At 34.2% G+C, this 22,887-nt stretch overlaps 1 protein-coding gene across 3 annotated transcripts in view; it reads left to right on the top strand.

Moving 5' to 3' along the window:
• Window positions 1-22,887, top strand: part of LOC150107401 (uncharacterized) — a 384,774-nt gene that overhangs the window by 232,756 nt on the left and 129,131 nt on the right. For all 3 annotated transcript variants that reach the window (XM_090391269.1, XM_090391268.1, XM_090391270.1), the window contains exon 9: window positions 3,373-3,439. In XM_090391269.1, coding sequence (XP_090247395.1) covers window positions 3,373-3,439 — 67 coding nt within the window. The remainder of the gene's footprint in view (window positions 1-3,372; window positions 3,440-22,887) is intronic.

Here is a 22,887-nt window from a genome sequence, read left to right as displayed (position 1 = left end):
AAGGGTGGGAAAGTATTGGATCTGGTCATAGGATCAGAAGAGATATCCATAATCAAGGTGACCATATTGTCCCCTGATTGGTGAAATTGAACATGCTTTCTTGACTTGGGAGATTTTAAAACATGAGGAATATTCTGTCATGAAGGGGTATATGTGGAACTACAAAGCAGGTAATTATGACAAGCTTTGGAAGAAGCTTAAATTTGTGCCATGGAATAAAGCACTGCAGGATAGGAATGATTAGTAGTGCATGGGATGGGGTCATCTAGAGTAAGCAATATTAAATTGTATACCTAAGGTAAGGAGAGTTAATCAGATAGGAGTTAGATGACTAATATCATTAAGCATGAGCTGCAGAAGAAGAAAATGCTGCAGAGGGTATATAAAGAGAAAGGTGACCAGCAAACTCATGAACAGTATAAGGCTCAAGCAAGAAAGGTAACCAGCATGGCAAGAGAGGCAGAATCAGATTATGAGAAGAATTTAGCCAGCAGGCCAAAGGAAATCTCAAAGAGTTCTTTTGTTATGTGGCAAGTAAAAGGAAGAATGACTATGTAAGATTAATGTTAATGAGTGATGATGGTAACGAGGAGACAGAAGCAGATAAAATAGTTGAACTTAGTGACCAATTTGCAAGGATATATCATCCTGGTGAGGTTACTTCTTTAACATAAGTGACAGACACTGATGTGAGAACAGATGTGGATAAATTGGAAGTTCTTAGGATATTACAGAATCTCAGTGTAAATACAGCTGTGATTAGATGGGATCTCAGCTAGGGTTTTGCAAGAATGTGCATGGGAACTGGCATTGCCTCTGACTAGGCTTTTTAATTTAATCTCAGCTCTAGTAGATCTCCAAGGGAGTGGAAAGAGGGCAAAATAATTTTTACAAGTATTTCGTTATTATAAACCATTCCTGAAAAAGGAGACCAGGTTACCATTAATGAGACTGACAGCTTCTAAGGTTATGCTAAGTTATATATAAGGTTATACTAGACAGTAGAAATATGCCTTATTTGAACAGATGTCAGCCAAGTTATCCCACTCAATTCTGCTTTCCACAAAAGAAGACAATGCCATTTTTTCATTGCAAAAAGGCAATTAAACCAACAAGTGAGGCACCATTCCACATCCTAGTTTGTTTTGGCAATATGTAAAAAGGCAAGAATACCTACAAAGTTGACAAAGCATGTTGTGACAAAGTTCTAGGCATATTTAGAGAATGGAAAGAGCAATAAGGTGAAGAATTCAAAGGAGAGAAAATTTTTAAAGAAAAAAGAGAAAAATCTCTTTAATATAGCCCATGCCCAATCTCTTGAACATGATAAAAAAAATTTTTTTTTAAATCCAGAAGATAAGGAATTCCTGTTGGCAGAGAGGTAGTCGCAGAGGGAAAATGGGAATCATAGATAGGGCATTTGCAAATAAGGAAGCTGTAATTGAGAAGCAAGAAGAAAATTTTAGAGAAGGGAAAGAGAAATGGAGAGAATGTTATCAATTTCCATAGGCCACTTTTTCATCTGAAAGGGGTAATGATTCTTTTAATGAACATGTCAAACCACTAGCTTCATGATCACAGCTGAAAAATGGAAGAAAAATTCTTGTTGATATATTGGTGGCTGGCTTTGACATTGCCAAACTTAGTGATCAGAAAGCAGCAATGGTACTGATTCTGTCAATTCAGAACCTAGTCCGCAATCCTATGGAATACAACCATTCATTCTGCCATTTCTGACTGCATATAAAAAGTAGAAAAAAGTTGCTTAAGGGTCTCAAATTAGAATTTAAAGCAAATGTCCTTTTAGCAATTCATTGGAATGGCAAAATGCTGGAGAATATTTCTTCTGATTCTCATTTCAGGTGAAGGAGTTGATCAACTGCTTGGTGCTGAATATTCTTAAAATAGTTTTGGAATCTGTGGTAAATTGGCCCATAGGCCTAGTGTTGATAGATGAAAAGCTCTACAGCAGCTCTCACTGACATTGCCAGTGAGATGATTTCCTTCATTGAGGATGTAGTTTTATTGGGAGCAATATTAAAATAACTGTTGTGACCCCTAAATATACTCTAAATTGTTTCAAATTTTTACAATTTCCCCCCCTTATTATTTTGAAAACAATGAGTAGATGCCTCATCTGAAATATTGAATTGTATTCTCATGAACTCTAGTAAAATTCTAAACTTTTAAGTTTCATTTTATTTGGCCACAGAAAGATGATGGATCTTTAATATTCTCATTATGGATTAAAGAATCTATGCCAAATATTAACCTAAAGTTTTGAAACATGAGCAACAACAAAGGGGAATAATAGAAAACTTTTTGGACCACCAAGAAATCAGAATACTGGACCATATGAGTGAAGATATAAGGTTAACTAAGAAATTTGTTTAGAAGGCCCTACAAAATGACCAAACCAATTCTCTTACTACTAATAAATGATAGAACATTGAGCAAAACTAGTTGAAGCAAATGTTGATTAAACATGTGCTTACTAACTGTTCTTACAAACGAAATTTGCAAGAGCATTACCAGCTTATCAATCTTATTGATAAGCTGATTATGTGCCTATCAATAAGATTGACAAAATATCTGTAGGAAGACCCTGAGCAAGTTGTATGTGGTAAAGAAAGACTTATGACAGCTGGATAAACACCTTACTTCAGATGAAGTCTCTGGTAGATGGAGAAACTTGGTGATAGCAGCATTAGACCTGAATGGCCTGTTAAGCTCTTGGAGAATAGTGAGCCTGAATTTCTCTCTCTAAGAGTAATTTATTTCATTTCAACTGTGATCAGTCTGTTTTCACCATTTGAAATTTTTTCTGCATAGGTATCTTTTATTCTCGAAGAGAGAGGTCTGCCTTTCTCCCTGCATATTATGTGTGTATGCACATGTGGGTGAATCTGCATAATATCCTGTTGAAACATGTCTGTTTATTCAGTTATTCATTTATGTCTCTTTGGTTTTTTTGCATGAGTCTAGTATTAGAATTTCAAGCATGTAAATTTCAGCTGTAGTCATTTTCATGTATGTTTTATTTCAGTTATCTTGGATAATGATATATTTTTCTCAGAGGTAGTATTTATAATATTCACTAGAAATCATGATCTGATCCTTAGGTGGGTCTTTTCTATATAAAGTAAGACTATTGCAGACTATTAGATTTATTTTTTTTTTTTTAAATTATGGATCAGCAGTGAAAAAGCCTTAGAGGATACACGCAATCTTATTGGAGCATTACTTCTGTGCAATCCTATCTTTGCTATTCTGAAGCATAATTGTTGATAAGATGTGATATAATTATATATGAGTCGAAGAATTTTTTTTTTTATGCGAGATTCCAAATTAATTTTATTTTATTTCTTTTAGCAATAGTTGAAGCAATGCCTAAAATCATGGAAAGGTATACTACTTTATGTCAAGCATTTCAAGAAGGGTAAGTTTGTTAAATGATTGTCTGTTTTCATCTGGTTTTCTTTGCATACTTTGGTTGCCATTACAATGCACTTTGTTGGAATCATTTTATAACATTATTTTAATATTTATGTATTATAGTTAGGCCCATGTGTGTGTGTGTGCATTCATGGGTTTGTACACACATTACGCTATGCTATACTATACAGTGATACCTCGGCTAACGAAGATAATTCGTTCCGGAATCACATTCGTTAGCAGAACCGTGATTTCCCATAGGTTTCTATAGAAAATTTCTAACTTCAAGGTGCCAATGCGGCGGAGCGCCATCTTGGACAAATATGAAATTGTCATTGTCTTCTTGTAGTTGAGGCATCAGCCACTCATGTAACATGTCTAGGTAAGTTATTCCATGCAGTGTTTTTTCCTGGAAAAAGAATGGTCCATACGTCTTTTTACGGGATACAGCCAAAAAACGTTCACTTTGGGTGAATCTCTCACATGCTCCACTACAGCTCTCGGGTTTTCACCCCATATACGAACGTTGTGTTTGTTCACTGTACCACTAATGTGGAAAGTTGATTCATCACCGAAAATTAGTCAAAGAAATCATCACTTTCTTCACTCCGTTGCTGCATGTCCATACAGAATGAGCGACGAAGGATTTTGTTGTTTTCATTGAGGTTCTGCAATAATTGCAACCGGTAAGGGAACATTCATAAACATTTACGCAAGATATTCCACACAGTCTTTTGTGGAACTTGAAGTTGTAAACTTGCACATGTTGTTGACTTCTTCGGGCTGTGCGTGTAAGTCTCACGAACACGAGTCATTGTTTCCTCGGATACAGGTGGTCTCCCAGGACTTTTCCCCTTTGCACAGACAACCAGTTTCCTTAAATTTCTTGCTCGAATCGTAGATTGACTGCCTTGTGGGTGGTTGTTTACCATACTGTGTTCTAAAATGATGCTGCACAACAGTAACAGAATTTGTTTTTGCAAATTCAATCATGCAGGAAGCCTTCTCCACCTGGCTAGCAGCCATACTGCTCGACTTACGTCAAGGGCACTCAAGTGCTGCTGACATCATGAAGACAAACGAAAAGCGGAGGTCGTAAACTTGAGGACTTTTTCTATAAAATAGTACTAAATGCTTACTGATGTAACAAACAAATTTCAATTTATAAAGCATTTAAACTGTCTATTTCTTTTAGGCTAACCCTGTATAATTGGATATTTTTATCATTAAAATGCAAAATCTCCAAAAGAAGTACTATTTATTTTAGAAATAGAATTATTTAGATTTGTACATGCAGTACTGATGATTATGGTAATGGAATCGCTAGTCTGATCATCAGGGAAAAACACTCAAATTTTTTAAAGAGTAAAAAAAAGGGGGGGGGGAGTAAATAAAACACAATCTGTGCACTGCAGTTACACCCTGCTTGAAATTGGCTGCTCATGTTCATTTCTCTAAGAACAGATTTCTTTGTTCCTGAAAGGGCATACTAGATCAGTCACCATCCACTTGGAAGCAGGGCTCCAGAAATACAACTTGGATCTATTTAGGCAGAAAAAAGAAATTTACTTGTCCAAGGTATTGGTCTACTTTATATAAATATTGTTATAGGTGATATTGAGGTTTGTGGGAGGGGGGGGGGGGGGGGCACTAAACGTTATGTTGACAAAACAAAGTAATATATTCTTTAATTCTCACTCTACATTACATGTAATTATACTGAAATAGGCTTTCTTTTAACATAGTCTTAAAATATATGCCACAACACAGCTCAGTTTATTTTCTTTCATTTATTTGATAAGGAAGGGTGAATTTATATAAATTATATATGACAGGGAAGACACAATAAAATTCATGAAAACAAGAAAGTAGGTGGCACTAGATGTAGAGCTTAGTCACGTGATCCTTTCTTTGACTTGTCTTTGCATGATAATTGTATTTTTAAAGTAACAGTATTAAAAATCATTTGAATTATGTAACATGTTCAAGTATTTAATTGCTCTGAGCAAAATTCATGTTGTGAGCTGTGAAAACAAGCTCAGGACAATTACTGTGTTACAAGTATACACCTACTTAAGGGGTAAAGAATGAGATTTATAGATGAACCTAATGTATTTAATTAGGTTGTGCCCATTTGTGTTTATAATTACCTATTTATTTTGATGAAGTAATATTGTAAGAAAAATACAATTCTACTTATTTTTTTTTAAAGACTAGATTGTCTATTACATATGTCATTCATATTGTATAACATATGCATAAGGTTAATATTGATATGCATTGATTTGCTTAAAAATTTATTTATTGGAAATAACTGCGTGATTTAAATGCATATATGATGATAAAAAAACATTTTCTTGCATACTTCAAGTGTGCAAGATTTACTGTTTTCAAGTAAAGTGCATAACTATGAGACATAATAGCAGCTCATTTTTATCTCTTCATGACTGAAACGAAAGCCAGAATTATGTCACATAGTGTAGTATGCATAGAGTGAAAAGAACCCTATAATACTGCTGTGAGAGAAAGGAGGAGATTTTTGGAACTAAGAAGTGGATATTTATGAAATCTTTCTATTATAGAAAGAAAAACATTTAAAAGTTATCAATTGCTATATCATGGCAATGATGAGAGAACTGTGGGACGAGGGGGGGGGGGGCTGTTACAGCAAGCTGGATTTTTAATTACTATGAAAAATACACTTTTATACAGATAAAAATAAAGTTCTGAACCTTAAAGGAGATAAGAGGGGTAAAAAGTAAAGATGATCGGGTTAAGTTATGACTTTTAGAGAAAACTGGGAAAAGTCATCTTTCTTTAGTAATCGCACTCCAAAGGATTTTTTAAGTCAATTTTTTTCTATCTGTCCCCTATATCATATACCAATATGATATAGGGGACAAAAGCACAGTTAAACCTTTATGAAATAAAGGTTTAACTGTGCTTTTTTTTTTCTTCACCAATCTTCAATTGTAAAACATGGCGAAAAACAGTCAAATAAGAACGAGGAAATCGCTATTAAAGGAGGACTGTGTGAGACCAGTGCCTTTCTTGTACCTGTTGGATGATATATACCAGGTGATTATAAAATAACGTCAAGTGTTCAGAACCCTCTAGCGAGTAATATATTGGACGAAACACACCAATATTCGGTAGACGTTCACAGTGGAACATGGGGATTCGATTTAACGAAAAAAAAATAGTACCAAAAGTCGCCAACAGGGGAAATTTTGGTGCTGCCAAATTAATTTTAGTAGGTGTTACTAATGAATGACTAAATGGCAAATGAGAGACAGCACACATCAATTTCATGATGTTTATTGTTAATTACAAATGAGGTTCATTATGACCACCATTCTGATGTTCCAGGAACTGCATACGGTGCACGACATTATCTACAGTGGCTCGCAACATATCGGAATTGATTTGTCTCACGTGTAACGTTATTCGATCTTTCAAAGTTGGAATATCGGGTACATGTCCTTGATACACAATGCTTTTAAGATGTCGCAAGGATTGAGATCATGCATCATCCACTTCCATGCATGCTAAGAATCTCAGAGATAAGTCGATTCGTGTGGTCGCATCACCAGGGCGTAATTCTTGAACATGACTGATTTTATAGGAGTAAAACTTTAACATCAGATGTAGGATTTTCCACACCGTTGTGTATGCGATATCCGTTTGCCGGGATATTGCTCATGCACTGCTGGTACCCTGCACATTTGTCATCTCCTGTTCCACAATAGCAGTTGCAACTTGTTCAACTTGTTGGTGATTGATTGGTTTGCATCCCCTGCCTACCTGCACTGCTAGAGTTCCAGTAGTTTCAAATTGGCAAAACAGTTTTCGTAAGTTTGTTACGCTAATCGGTCCTTTTCATAAATTTTTCATATGCCGAAAATCATGAAGACAAACACTGGTATTATTGTTATGCTGATAATAGAGTTTGACTAACAAAGCATGCTCACGTAAGGTAAGAGGCATCGAAAAGCAGTTCGTCTACGAATGATAAGAAATCTCACAGGCTTTCCTTTTATTGCATGATCGCTCACAAGAAACGTGATAATGCAAATTAATGCATTTTACTCGGTAAACAGTGCCAAAATTTCCCTTGTTGGCGACTTTTGGCGCTTTTTTTTTTCTTGTTAAATCGAATCCCCATGTTCCACTGTGTACGTCTACCGAATATTGGTGTGTTTCGTCCAATACATTACTCACTAGAGGGCTCTTAACATGACATTATTTTATAATCACCCTGTATATATATGAAACATGGTGTTAAGCAATGAATGTGTCTATTAATCATGCCTATACATCATGCCTGAAATTATTTATTCAAAATTATTTATTCACTATTTCGAAAATTAAGTGTATATTTCCTCATTTGTTATATATCTTCGTTATCTTTATATGACAGCGTTACCTTGCTGGCTGGCATGATTCGTAATATTTTTGTACACCAAAAACTAATTGTTTTCCCCACCAGGGTACAGGATACTGTGAAAGCATACACAATGGAATTACATTATTACTTACTTCATATTGACGGTTTTCCTTAATATCAGTCTGTTATTCATCAGGACTCCAGACTATGCTCAGTATTCTCAGAATTTATATTTTTATCTTCTGCAGTACTTATAACCCCAATCCACCTGTAATTTGATCTTTCTCTGGGTCTTTTCGTTTCTAACCTGGCATCAAAGCATAATTTTCTGTTCTGTTTAAGTGACTGTGAAGCCTTAGATTAGCTCTGCTCACACATTCTGAATGCTAATGCTGTCAAGATCCTTCTTAATATCTTCATTTTTAATAACTCTACCACTAATGCCTCTATATTTAATTTGTCATCTTCACTAAAAATTGCACCTATATATAGCTGAAATATTTTACTTGTCCTGTTTTCCATATTCAGGATGCATTTGATGTTTTTCAGTGTTCCAGCTTATTTTCATAGTCTATCTTTTAATTGCTGATTTTCTTTTCTATGAAAGCTATTATTCAGTTTAAGTTAGTGAATCTTGTTGTGGATAAAAGGGGGTTGCTGCTGGACAGATATCAAAATATTGTATATGGACGGACAGAATTGAGGTGAAAACAAGTTACTAGTAATGTGCCACAAGATTCAGTGCTGTGACCTTGAAAGGAAATATTCAGTTTGCTGATGATGCAAAATTAGGTAGAATAATAGTTAATCAAGGCAATGTGGGGAGTTTGCAGGATGATTTAAATAGACTGTCAGTATGTGCAAAAGATGATGGGTATCAGTTCAATGCGAAGAAATGTAGAGTTGTGCATTCTGGGATAAACCGATTACAAGCTGCGTATCACATTGATGGCACTGTACTCCACAAAACATTGGAAGCCAGAGATTTAGGGGTGGTGGTAGACAGAGTTAAAGTTTAGAGGACGTATTGCTAAGGCGTATGGCTATTGAAGAGCACATTAACAAGTAGAGATAAGGATGTTATTATCCCTCTTTATAAGGCCTTGATCCGGCCACATCTGGATTGCTGTGCTCAAGTCTAGTCTCCTGGGTTTCTTGGGGGATGTGGAAGAGCTTTGGAATATATTCAGAGGCGAGTGATGGTTAATGGTCTCTGAAATCTTCCCTATGAAATAGATTGAGGATGTGTGGATTACAGAAATTACTTGATAGGAGAAAAAGAGAGGATATGATAGAAACATTTAAGTTGCTTAAAGAGTTTTATAGGATTGATGCAGGGGAAATATTTCAGCACTTGGCTGGAGGGTCCAGAATAAGGGGTCATCTCTGGCAGTTGAATAAAAGCATGGGTGTGAGGACTAGATTTTTTGCTTGTGTAGTTGTAAATGAGTGGAATAGGTTGCCAGAGTTAATTGTGAGTGCTTTGTCTGTTAATGGGTTCAAGGATGGGTATTGTTAATATAAGAGAATTATTATATTTAATTAATTTATTGCACAAGGGTTCACTCCAATTGGTGCAGTGACCTTATTTTTACTATTTCTTACAGAATACAAAAAATCACCGACTCAAGACCACATTATAAAATAAACACATTTAATAAAACACAAACACTTAATATATAAACAATATTCATAACTAACTACAAATTTAATTGGATCCCAAGGCCTTTTAAAATTAAGAGAAAGGATCCTATGAAACATTTTCATAGGATCCTTTCTCATCACTCATGTAGCACATGTTAATTCTTCCTGACTCAATACTGTCTCCTTTCTAATGGAAATAATAGTTAGATCCGGCATCCTTAAGACAGATGAAACTTCCTAATCGGCGTTTCCTCGAACATTCCTTTAGAATGTAAATAGCAATTTCTTCTTTTATTCACTAATGCTTATTGACAGTCTTAACTCTTCCACTTTAAAAACTCACAGTTCTATGATTCCCTTTTTGGAATCTACTACTAATCTTCCAATTAGTGTTTCCTCGAATATTCCTTTTAAAACATCTATAGCAATATTTTCTTTTATTTATCAATACTTATTCCACTTTGAAACTTCATAGTTCCACGATTCCTTTTTTCGGAATATACTATTAATTTTCCTCCCACTGTCACATAAAAAAAATTAAGTTCCTCCGAATCTAAATATCTGCCGGCTTGTGTTCTTATTTCTTCTCGAACGCTCTCTTGTTTACTCTCCGTTACTTCGATACTGAACACTCCCCTTGTCAGCTGTCAATTACACATCAATCTTCTCTGCGAGCATGCACACTCCATGAAACTGGCAAGCTAGAAGTTAAATATAATGGCTGGCATGTGTCTCCGTTAGCGACAAGAGAATGTCTTCATAAAACACAACTTAATATTTTAAATTACAATAAAAATTTTTTTTTTTTTTTTTTTTAGTAACACAACTATTCAAATCCGGTAAGTACATAAATTTTTAACTGCTTTACATATCACTGTGACAAAATAATTTCAATAATGGGCACATTGCAAGTGCCGACAATGTGTGTTATGAAACCAAAACTAATAAACATACTAACATAAACCATTTGTAAAAATATTCAGAATTTTAAATTATGATTATTTTTACAGTATGATATATTGTGTGGATAGTTTGGGTCTCCTACGATGAGTCTTTGGACTCGATGCGGGTGCCTGTATTCAATAATATAATAATAATAATGGTTTTATTTAGGAGGAAAACATCATCTGCATAAACTAAAGAGCTGAAATTGACATATCTGTATTTGATATCAGGCCTAATGCCACTTTCCTTCATAATTAGATACATATAGGTGATGAAGAATATTGGAGATAATATGAACCCATATCTCATACACAATTTAATCAAATCATCTATTACCTTCTTTCATGCCAAATTTCATGCATTTAAGAATATAACATCATATATATATGGGAAGATTGATTTACTCAGTTGATATAGCACAACTAGTTTCAGCCTTCTTCAGGTGCACATTATAAAAGAAATAACCAGTAAAACCTAGAGGAAATAACTGTAAACAACACAGAAAGTTAGTGTATATATATTCAGCGTAGAAACGTTGAAGTCTGCGCATTCAAAACTGTTGTCTCGTTAGCTTCATTATTGGGCGTAGGCATGCATATAGCATCTTCCGAATGCCAGTCTGAAAGGTTTAACTCAGGTTGTTGTTGAGATGTAGGGGGTTGAGAATAATTTCTTTTGATTCTGTTATCTTCCTTTCTAATTCATTGGAAAATGTTATCAGACTTGTCCCACAGGACTGTATGGCTAAGGTTTTCTTCATTAGAATCTGCCGAGAACAGAACATGACTAGACAAAGCACTGGCTCGCATTCTCCCGTAACTGACGTCTCTCTTATGTTCTTCAATGCGTAACTAGGTCCATTTTTCTGTTTGGCCAAAGTATGGTATATCACAGTTGCACCAAATCTGGTAAACACCAGGATATTTAAGGTTGTGATGTCTGGGTTTTGGACAGCTCACTAAGGAGCGGATTTTTGAAAGAGGAGTAAATAAAGTTCTTATGTTGTATTTGCTAAGAACATTGGCTAATTTGGGTGAGACAGAGCTTAGGTATAGTATAGAAATATTACCTTTCGCCCTATTGGTCTCTTCATTATTGCGAGTGGGTGGATTTAATAGGAATTTGTCAATTGTTTTTTGTGAATAACCATTTAGTTGAAAAGTAGACCTGAGAAAATTGAGTTCTTTATTAAGTTCTATCTTATTATCAAGAAGAGAGTGAGCATGATGTCCTAGTGCAGAAATGACTCCAAACTTTTGAGGAGGATAATGATGGGAGTGACCGTGGAGATATCTGTGGGTAGCTTTTCTGTAAATTGAGATTTTTAATTTCTCTGAGGAACAGGTCAGTTTGATGTCCAAAAAAAGGAAAAGAACCATTAGCTTCAAGCTGTAAATTTTATGTTCAGATGTTGATTATTTAGATGTTCTAGGAAGTTCAGGAGAGATTTACGGCCATGGCTCCAAATCAGGAAAATGTCATCAGTATATCTTTTCCAAATTCTTGGTTTTAAAGGATAAGAAGAGATGGCTTTAGCTTCCAGATCTTCTAAATAGATGTTCGCAAGTACAGGTGACAATGGATTACCCATTGTAAGGCCAAGATTTTGTTTATAGATGGTGTCCTGAAACTTAAAGTATCCTGATTGGATGCAATGAGTAAGTAAGGCCATGATCTTTTTAGATAATTTATCTTTGAGTAGTACAAGAACTTCGTCCGTAGGAACATTGGTAAATAAGGAGACTATATCAAAACTAGCCATTATTTCATCTTCCTTAATAATAATATCTCTTATACATGAAACAAAATCTTCAAAGTTTTTAATGAAAGACGATGATTTACCGGAAAAACATTTGAGAGATTTAGACCATATATTTTGAAAGGTTATATGTTGGAGAATCAATTCCTTCTACGATAGGTCGAAGTAGGAATCTATCGTAGAAGGAAGTCCATATAATCATGGAATAAGCATATGGAGAGAACGAAGAGAAAGGAGTATGTTTCTAGGTAGTTCAGAGGTAGTTTTCAGTAGGATGTTGGTCCGGTTGTGGAGTTCACGGGTGGGGATCTCTCTCTCGAGGATTGAGAAAGTATCACTCCGTAACAATTCCATCAAACAATAACCCAAAAATTCCCACCTGACATGGTGGAATTATTCAAATTTGCAATCACATCATGTTATTTTTTATGGAAAGATAAATATATAAAGAACAGGAAAGTACAGCAATGGTCTCACCCTTATCACACAACTTAGCCAACTTTTTTCTTGAACACCTAGAAGGCAGAATTTTTGCTCGACCCGAAACCAACAATGTGGCTATGCTATGTCAATGATATCTTTGCAGTTTGGAGTCACACGGAACCTGAACTCTACTCATTTCTATAAAATATCAACACTGTATAACCTTGTATCAAGTTCACATTAGAAAAGGAAACGTCAACAGATACTTCCTTTCATGATGTACATATCCAACGTAAACAAGATGGATCCATTTCCACTTCTGTCTACTGAAAAACCAACTATTTCAGGTCATTATATCCATAATACATCAGTTCACCATCCATCTCAAAAATATGGCATCATAAAATCTTGAGTATCCAGAGCATGCAAGATTTGTTCTTCTATATAATGACATAATTCGATATAATGACAAAATGTCATTATATCCATAATACATCAGTTCACCATCCATCTCAAAAATATGGCATCATAAAATCTTGACTATCCAGAGCATGCAAGATTTGTTCTTCTGAAGAATCTCTAAAACAAGAATTAGAAATTATCAAAGAAACAGCCTTACTAAATAGATATAATCCAATAACATCCCAAAAAATAATTAACCACTCTTCTATAAATCAACCCAGACAAAAAGAAGACCATTGGACTCCCATTCCGTATATTAAAGGCATCTCTGAATGTTTGGTAAAAATTATGAGAAAAATATAAACTCGTTGCTACCTACAAATCTATCAACCAAATCATAACTTGCTATCATCTCCAAAAGACAAACTCTCACCAATGATACTACCTGGCATATACCAAGTACCATGATCATGTAACTTGTCTTACTATGGACAAACAGGAAGCTCTATAAATAAACATATCTCTGAACATCAAGACCACATCTGCCTTAACAAACCTCACAAATCTGTCCTTGCACAACATGGAATTGAAAATGCTAACCACAGGATCCATTGGCAAAATGCCAAATTACTACATAGATCCACATATAAAGAAAGATGTTGGAAGTTTTTCCCCACTTGGTTAGACTATAATATATTTAGTTTAATCCTTTATCGAAGTGTAAGCAAACAAAGTTTGCTCCTGAAGTATCTTCAGGACTGAGGCAACTTACGGTAAAGGTTGACTAAGCTCTCATCACTTGTCTTAATATCTCCCATAATGCAAAGCACATCTCCTTGCAGACATGTATAATGCTATACATTAAGGGAAGGGCCACTACCCAGACCGGTTTCAACCTTCATTGAGGTCTCGTCAGTGGGAGAGCCAGACCCAGAGGTGTTGATGCTAAGGTGGAAGTAATGGAGAAGTCATATTTACCTATACGAGTTGCCAAAAGGTGTCTCACCTTATTATTAAATTACTCTGGATTTAGAGAAAGATGTTGGAAGTTTTTTCCCACTTGGTTAGACTATAATTAATTTAGTTTAATCCTTTATCCAAGTGTAAGCAAACAAAGTTTGCACCTGAAGCATCTTCAGGACTTTAGATACCACTTCATAGACCTAATCTTAATCAAAATGACTGTCTCACTATTCCAAAAAGTGTGAGAAATTGTTATCCTCAATTGTATTCAATAATTTATCTGCTATATTTTAATTTAAGTAATTTTAATTTCATCCCAGAAGTTTTTAATCCATGAACACATGACTGTATACATAGAGGGTTCTAAGTTAAGCATGCACACTAGTGTTTTTTGAATTCATTCCTTTTGTTGCTCATTAGTTTTATTGATGACGTCCCATGATACATAAGACGAAATATTTACATAATAAAAAGAAAAGTTATTCATCTTTATGTTAATATCTTTATGTTGAATACATGTTTTCTTATAGTTACGGATACCTCGCAGCTTTCACTATATAAAAAAGGCTATATGTTGCTTGATATAATGTTCCATTTCACACCATATAATTGTAGCAGTTTGAATAGGTTTCCTCTTAGCACTTCCCTTTCCTGCAATTATGGGAAACAACAGATTATATTTGTTTTTTTTTTTTTACATTCCCATATGGTTACTGAACTATTTGTCTTAAAGTAAAAATCTGATCTCTTGACATCTATGTTTAGCTTTAATGGAATTTGTTCTTCTCCATGCCTCACTTCCACAATTTTTCTTAACTACTTTTTAAGTACAGTTACATAATTCTTACCTGGAACATTTCTTCTCTTCAAGGATTAGGCATTTGCCTGTTCCGTTCCAGCTCACTGGTCTTCCTCTATCTCTCTTTCCCTTTGGTCTATATTTATACACTTCTTTTGGTAGCCGATATCTTTCCATCCTAAATAGATGCTCTATTTCTCTCTATATTCCTTGATTTTTTCATTTACATTGTAAATATCTAGCTCTCTTCTGAATATGTTCATTTTTCGTATGGTCTAATTTTTTGCATCCTTTAATTGCTCTTAAAAATCTCATTTCTGCAGTTTGTATACTGAACTATTTGTTTCTGAACTATATCATGCTGTGAGTGGCCATCACTTTTTGAAATGTAGTCAGGATTCTCATCTTTTTTTATTTTGTGTCTTTTTAATTGTTCCACAGATTTTCTGAAATTTCTTTTTTTTTTTTTTTTTCATCTATATCTTTATCTTTCAGATATGCAGCTTAAATAATTAAACTTTCACCTGTTATTTTATTTTCTATGACTATTTTTGATCTGGTGCAGGCATATCAAACACACGGTCCACCAAACTTTTTAACCAATATGGTTATTTAACTTTTGACAGCACTGAATTAAATAAACATATTTTAAAAATTAACATTTCCACTTAAGATTATTTTATATGCCAAACTATCGAATTTTAACGAGCAAGTCTACATACACAGCTACATCCACTGACCACAGCAATCGGAGGCTAGCTGTTAGCAATTTTTAAGTTGTAAGAAAGTGTAGTGTTTTCTTTATAATTAATAAAGAATTTATAAAAATAATGTTACAGTATGAGTAAAAAATGATTCATTGAAGAAGAACATCGTAGTTTTCAAGAAAAATGGGAGTTACAATATTTTTGTATTCAAAGGGGAAAAAAATAATTATGCCTGATATGTAGAAACTCTATTGAAGATAATAGAGCTATGGTAAAAAACCATTTATTTCTTATCACATTTAATTGCAAGCAAGTCGAAACCATTCACTGTAATGGAATTTATTCGCGAATGTATTAAAGCAGTTGAAGTGTTGTGTCCTGATCTTGATGATATAGCCGGGAACTTAAGGAATCAACTCAAATCAATAATTACAACATTTCAGACTTATTCCCTTGCAACTGAACGAAAGTACGGATATACGGGATATCGCTCAGCTGGCTGTTTTTATTAATGATGTGATATGAACTTAAAAGTAACTGAAGAACTCTTAGAAATTATTCTTATGCACTGTACAACCACTGGAGTTGATATTTTTGATGCCATTATGGAAGTTTTGAATGAATGCAATTTACCATTAAAAAAGCTAGTTTGTCTTGCAACTGATGGTGCTCCTGCCATGACTGGTGGTGTTAAAGGAGTTGTTACAAATTTAAAAGAAAAATGCAAAGAACAAGGTAATAATAATTTTAAACATTTTCATTGCATCATTCATCAGCAAACACTATGCTCCAAAGTTTTGAATACTGGACATGTCCTAAAAATGTTAGTAAAATTGTAAATTTTATTTGTGCACGTGGGCTTAATCATCGCCAATTTAGTAACTTTCTAGAAGATATAGAAAATGGATATAGCAATCTACCTTATTATACAGAAATTAGATGTCTTTCCAGTCATAAAGTTTTAAAGCGATTCTTGGAATTGCTGGATGAAATTACCATTTTTTTAGAATGATTATGAATTTGAAATATTAAAAAATTATCAATGGATAAAGGACCTGGCTTTTTCAGTTGACATTACAAGTCACCTTAGTCAACTTAATCTTAAGCTACAAGGCAAACATCAAGCAGTTACGAAATATAAACACATTAACACAAGAATATTTTAATATTTGCCGAATATTTCATTCTGAAATTAACAGACTATCCTCAGTGGCTTGATAGGAACAGTTTTTTACAAGGTGGAATACAAACAATTGATCATTCAAAAGTAGACCGAGCCTCCTGATGTTACATTGCTAAGCACTAATTAATACCTATAATTTGTTCATCACGCTGATGAAATTTACTTCTCTTTAGTGCTTAGCAATGTAACATAACACGGCTTTTTACTTTTGTTCAATGATCAATTGTTTGTATTCCACCTTGCAAAAAACTGTTCCTATCAAGCCACTGAGGATAGTCTGTTAATTTCAGACTGAAATATTTGAGAAATATTAAAAAAATATTCTTGTGTTAACATGTTTATATTTCTTAATTTAATGTCACAAGTATCTCTCAAGAATAGAATCAAGTAGTTACCATGTTATTTGACAATATTAACATTTTCAAACAGAAATTATTACTTTGGCAAAAACAAATTCAAAACAAAAATTTATCCCATTTTGAATGTTGTCAATCATTATTACAAAAATCACCGAAATTGAAATTTTCAGAATATGCCAATCAAATTAAGTTATTAGAAAATGAACTGGAGATGTTAATGTCAGCTCTTTGCTTTATGCAGATGATGTTATACTTCTAAATAAATCCGCTACAAGTCTGCAAGATTCTCTGACTAAATTGAATAACTGTTGTAATAGATATGGTATGAAGGTCAGCAATAAAAAGACAAAGACAATGAAAATAGGCAGAATCATTGAAAATGTTAACTGTGTTGTGAATGGAGAACCTGTGGAACAAGTAAAACATTTCAGCTATTTAGGCACGATTTTTACTGAAGATGGTAAATTAAATATAGAAATAGACAACAGAATCAGCAAAGCTGGTATGGTAGGAAGTCAACTGAATAAATTCATATGGAATAAGAGAGAAATTAGTCGGAACACTAAATTAGCTGTATACAAGACAGTATTCAAGCCAATTTTAACTTATGGATCTGAGAGCTGGGTCAGAAGTAATACACTTGACCAAAGACTAGAGACCGCAGATATGAGAGTCCTGAGAAAGATTATAGGCATGAACAGATGGCATCAATGGCAATATCGTATTAAAAACAAGGATATTAGGAAAGAACTTGACATTGTCAGCATCCAGGAATGCGTTAGTAGAGCTAATCTCAGGTGATATGGTCACTTAAACAGAATGGGCGAGGAAAGATTAGCAAAACAAGTGTTCACTGCCAGGTTGACAGCAAAACGACCCAGAGGAAGACCAAGATATAGGTGGATTGATACGGTACAAAGTGCCTTAGACGATAGAAATATTAGATCTGATAATGTTGGAATCTTGACAAGTAACAGACTGATTTGGAGGAAAATTGTAGATAGGAAGTTAGTAATGATGTAATTTTTTTCATGTAGTACTATCATATCCTGTACACCCCTTGAGGGTACATGGCAGGAATTTGATGATGATGATGATGATGATGATGAAAATGAATTTGAAAGAAGATTTTTAGATTTTAAGAAATATGAAAATCAGTGTCACCTATTTACTTCTCTCTATCGATTGATGTTGAAACTGTCGATGACAATTTACAGTTGGAATTAATCTAAATTCAGTGTAATTCCGTATTGAAACAAAAATATATGAATGTTGGAATTCCAAAGTTCTATAATTATTTATCAGTCGATCAATACCCCAATGTGTTATGCAATTAGGCGTATTTTATCTATGTTCGGTAGCACATATTTATGTGAACAACTATTTTCACCTTTCAAGAAAATAATAAAACTGCGGAAAGATCAAGATTAACAGACCAGCATGTGCAAGCAATATTGAAAATAACTATAGCTGAAACAAATTCAATCAAATTTTGAAGAGTTCGTTAATGAAAAAACATCAAGTTTCTTCAAAAAAATGATATATGTATATTTTATATGTATTTTTGTAACATGGTTGTATTTTGTACTTATATACTCTAATGTTAATATTAAAAAATCTGTTTCCTCTTTATTTCGAGATTTTTTTTTTCTGTTGCTGCCCACGGCTTAATTTGGCCCTTGGAGGTAAAAGAGTTTGACATGCCTGATCTAGTGTGATCTCTATCTTTAAATGCCATGACTTTTATTTGCTTTTCTTATTGTTGGCTTATTTTGTTTAATTCATAAACTAATTTTTTGAAGGTAATCTTCATTCTAATGTATTTGATCATCTGCATATAGCATTGTATTAATAACAGTTCTTCTGGTTAACTAAATACCCACCTTTTATTGTTGTTTGGAGATAAGCTACATCCCTGTCTAATCCCTTGATTAATTTCAATCTCTTCTGTTAATTTATTACCTAACTGTATTTTTGTATCTTGATATAAACTTTGTATAGCTTGTACCAAATGTAATGGATATCCTTGTTTCGTCATTATATTCCGTAATTTTTCTCTGTGTATTTTGTCAAAAGTTTTCTCATCGATAAAGGCCAGATGAGTATTGAAATTAAATTCTCGTCTTTTTTCAATAATTTGTTTTAGCAGATAAATATTGACTATACATGATCTTCCATGTCTGAAACTTTTTTGTTGTTCTGAGAGCAGATTATTTGCAATAAGTCTTTCATTCAGATTTTACTGTATTTTTTGTAACCTGTATTTAATGAGCTTATTCCTCTGTAATTTCCACAATCTGTGTCTCCTTCCTTAAATATAGATATAACCTTAGCTTTTGACTAATCTGATGGCACCTGATGTTTCTTCCAGCAGTTATTGAAGAATCTGTGATGTAAATATTCTCCAACTATTTCCCTAGCACTGTATTTATGCCATCTAATCCAATTGAATTTCTTTTTTTTAATACCTTTATTACTTCTTTTAGTTCTAATCTAAATGGTTATATATCAGCAGTGATTTCTTCATTCATTATTATTTTTCTGTTATTACCAGGGATATCCAAAAAATAAGTTTCGTTTTTAAATATTTTCACTGCAGCGCTGCGATCACAATGGTTCACATGCGTGCTGAGTTTGTTGATTCCTTAGCAAGGCGTTTGCCATTTTCAGATATTCTCGCAGTGTTTATAATGTCTAAGAAAATTGAATCACCTGCCATATGTGAAATTAGGTCAGTTATTCGTTTCTTGAATGTGAGGAACGTTAAAGCATCTGAAATTCATCGGCAAATTATTGAGGTTTATGGAGAACATGCAATGAGTGATTCAATGGTATGAAGATTGGTAAGACTTTTTAATGAAGGAAGGACAGGTGTGCACGATGCTGAAACAAGCGGGCGACCATCTTTAGTGATCTGATGATTTGGTGCTTTCATTTGAAAAGAAGATTCGACAGAATAGGGGATTCACTATGACGTCACTCTTGCTGCAATTTCCAGAAGTTTCACATTCATGTCTTCATGAAATTGTGGTGGAGAAATTGAATTATCGGAAATTGTGTGCACGCTGGTGCCGAAGTTGCTTACAGAACAACACAAAGTGAATCGGCTGGGCAGTGCGTTGGAATTCTTGACATGCTACCACGAGGATGATGATGCTTTTCTGAGCAGACTTGTCACCAGGGATAAGACTTGAGTGTTGCACGCAACCCCTGAATCCAAACAACAGTCCATGAAGTGGGGGCACACCTCATCACCAGTCAAGATGAAATTGAAGACAACGGTTTCCACTCGGAAAATCATGTGCACTGTGTTTTGGGACAGACAAGGAATTTTGCTGGTAGACTTCCTAGGTCAAGCTCCACAATCAACACAAGTATGTACTGCCAAATCCTTAAGAAACTGCATCGTGCAATCCAGAATAAACGACATGACATGCTTACTAGGGGCGTTGTTTTGATTCATGATAATGCCCTCCCACACACACGGCTGGTGCAACACAACAACTTCTCACTACCTTCGGCTGGGAACAATTCCACCATCCCCCATATAGTTCTGACCTTGTGCCAAGAGACTTTCACCTGGACAAACATCTGAAATCTTTCCTTGGTGGCCAGCAGTTTCAAGGCAATGATGTCAAAGAAGCAGTCAATGTGTGGTTTGCATCACAGGTGGCAACCTTCTACGACGAAGATATACAATTCTTGGTGTTTCATTATGATAAGTGCCTAAACAATGGCAAAAATTATGTAAAAAAGTAGTGAAAGATGTCTACTTTAATTTCTAATAAAATTTTTCACCTTTTTGTGAAAAATTTTATTAGAAATTAAAAGTATATTTTTGTTTCTTTGACAGCCCATCAGAACTTACTTTCTGGATGGCCCAAATTTATGAGGGACATAAATTTGGGCCATCAATACAATACAAGAGAAACAATAGATAGAACATTAAGAATTTATGGTATTGATTTGTGCCGAATCTCTTTCTTCACTGTTAATTTCCTTAATATTTTATAGGTTGTCTTGTCTTCCATTTATGTCTTTTTTTATTTTATTAATAAATCTGTGACAAGAATCTTGGTGAGCTTTCTATATTATGGTTTTTGCTATTTTTTATTTTTATTTATCGTATTTTTCAGACGATAAGATGCACCCCAAATTTATGCGATGAATTTTAGAAAAAAATATTTTATTATATAAAGATATTTACAAATTCTTACTTAATTTTTATTTATTGTTAGAATCATTTGTATTAGCAATATTCAGTTCATCTTCACTCTCGGTACTATCACTCGTCTCGTTAATGTCACCGTTCGTATTACTTTCGTCTGAACTATTGCTGTCACTCCCTTCAAAAACTGCGTCATCTTCGGTACCATCCATCGCATTACTTATTCCGCATTTCTTAAATGACTTTATAATTGTCTCTTCTTTCACAGCTTCCAATGAATTTTTCGCCCAGGTACATACTTCTGAAATTGTTGGCTGTTTCATACGTCCTGTTGCTGTAACATCATGATTTGGCTTTGCCATCCATTTGTTCAACTCTTCCCGCATAAAATTTTTGAATGGTTTATTAATAGATCCATCCAAGGGTTGTAATTGACTTGTAAGGCCTACAAGAATGACAGCTAATTCTGTATTCATTTTTTTCAGAAGCTTCTTGGTTGATTCTGTTTTATGCGCTCTGAATTGAACCCACACTATAACATCGCAGGCCTTTTAAACAACACACCTGGACTTTTTGCCCATATCTTTTGTGTCCATAATTTCATTCCTGTTTCGTCCATCCAGCCTTTATCTTGAATGTGGATAATAATGCCACGAGGAATTTCATCTCTCGGTAACGTTTTTCTCTTGAAGATTAACATGGGGGGGGGGGGTAGTTTTGTTCCGTCCACAACAAGCTAAAACTACAGTGTAGTGAGCTTTTTCGTGACCTGTTGTTTTGATCACTATTGATTTGGTGCCTTTTGAATCTACTGTCTGATTTGAAGGAATATCAAAAGTTAGAGGCACTTCATCCATGTTCACAATTTGATTAAGCTCAAAGTTAAATCTCCTTCTCGCTGACATGACAAATCTATGGAATTCTATAATTTTAGCTTCATAGTCAGCCAGCATTTTTTTGCACTAGAGTGGTTTTTGTACTCATGCATAACCCATGTCTTTTCATAAATCTAAAGCACCAAGATGGTGATCTGTAAAAATCTAAAATTCCATCAGCAGTTGCCCATTGTTTCGCTTCAAAAATTATCATTTTCGTAGAAACAGATATTCCCATGTTTCGATGATTTGTTACCCAATTTTTCATTTGTACTTCCAATTCTGGCCATTTTTCTAGGTGTGAATGGAATGTTTTCTTGTGTTTACATAGCAGTTTTAATTGTTCCTCTTGTTTTCTCTACTCACGAACCATTTTTTCTGTTGGTGGTGGACCAAAATGTCTTTCTGCTGCTCTGTTTCCATATTGTTTTGCATAATTTATCACATTTAATTTATAAATCACGTTATATGCACGTCTTTTTTGTTTTACACTAATTTTTTCTAATTTTAAGATAAAAATTTTAACGACTTATAAAAAATAATTCAAATGAACCGTACAAAAACGCATATGTTTACACACTAATAACTATTGACACTCTAAATCGGTGATTCACCCACATGCAGTGAGATAACTTAGGACCTTCAGTAGCGTACTTACTAATTTTATTAACATATTGCACCTGTAATTGAACTTCGCTAACAGCTTCGGTACAGTGCAAAGATTCGTGTTTTAATCTTACCTTCAGACCATAAGATGCACCCCAATTTTCAGTTGATTTTTCTATGTAAAAAGGTGCGTCTTATGGTCCAAAAAATACGGTATTTATTTTTTGCTTTT

This window comes from Typopeltis vanoorti, chromosome 4 (genome assembly GCF_054136105.1).
Source record: "Typopeltis vanoorti isolate ZY-2024b chromosome 4, IOZ_Tvanoo_1.0, whole genome shotgun sequence".
Lineage (NCBI taxonomy): Eukaryota > Metazoa > Arthropoda > Arachnida > Uropygi > Thelyphonidae > Typopeltis > Typopeltis vanoorti.
Note: the sequence above shows the minus strand (reverse complement) of the source record. Positions and strands in the feature narration are given on the sequence as shown.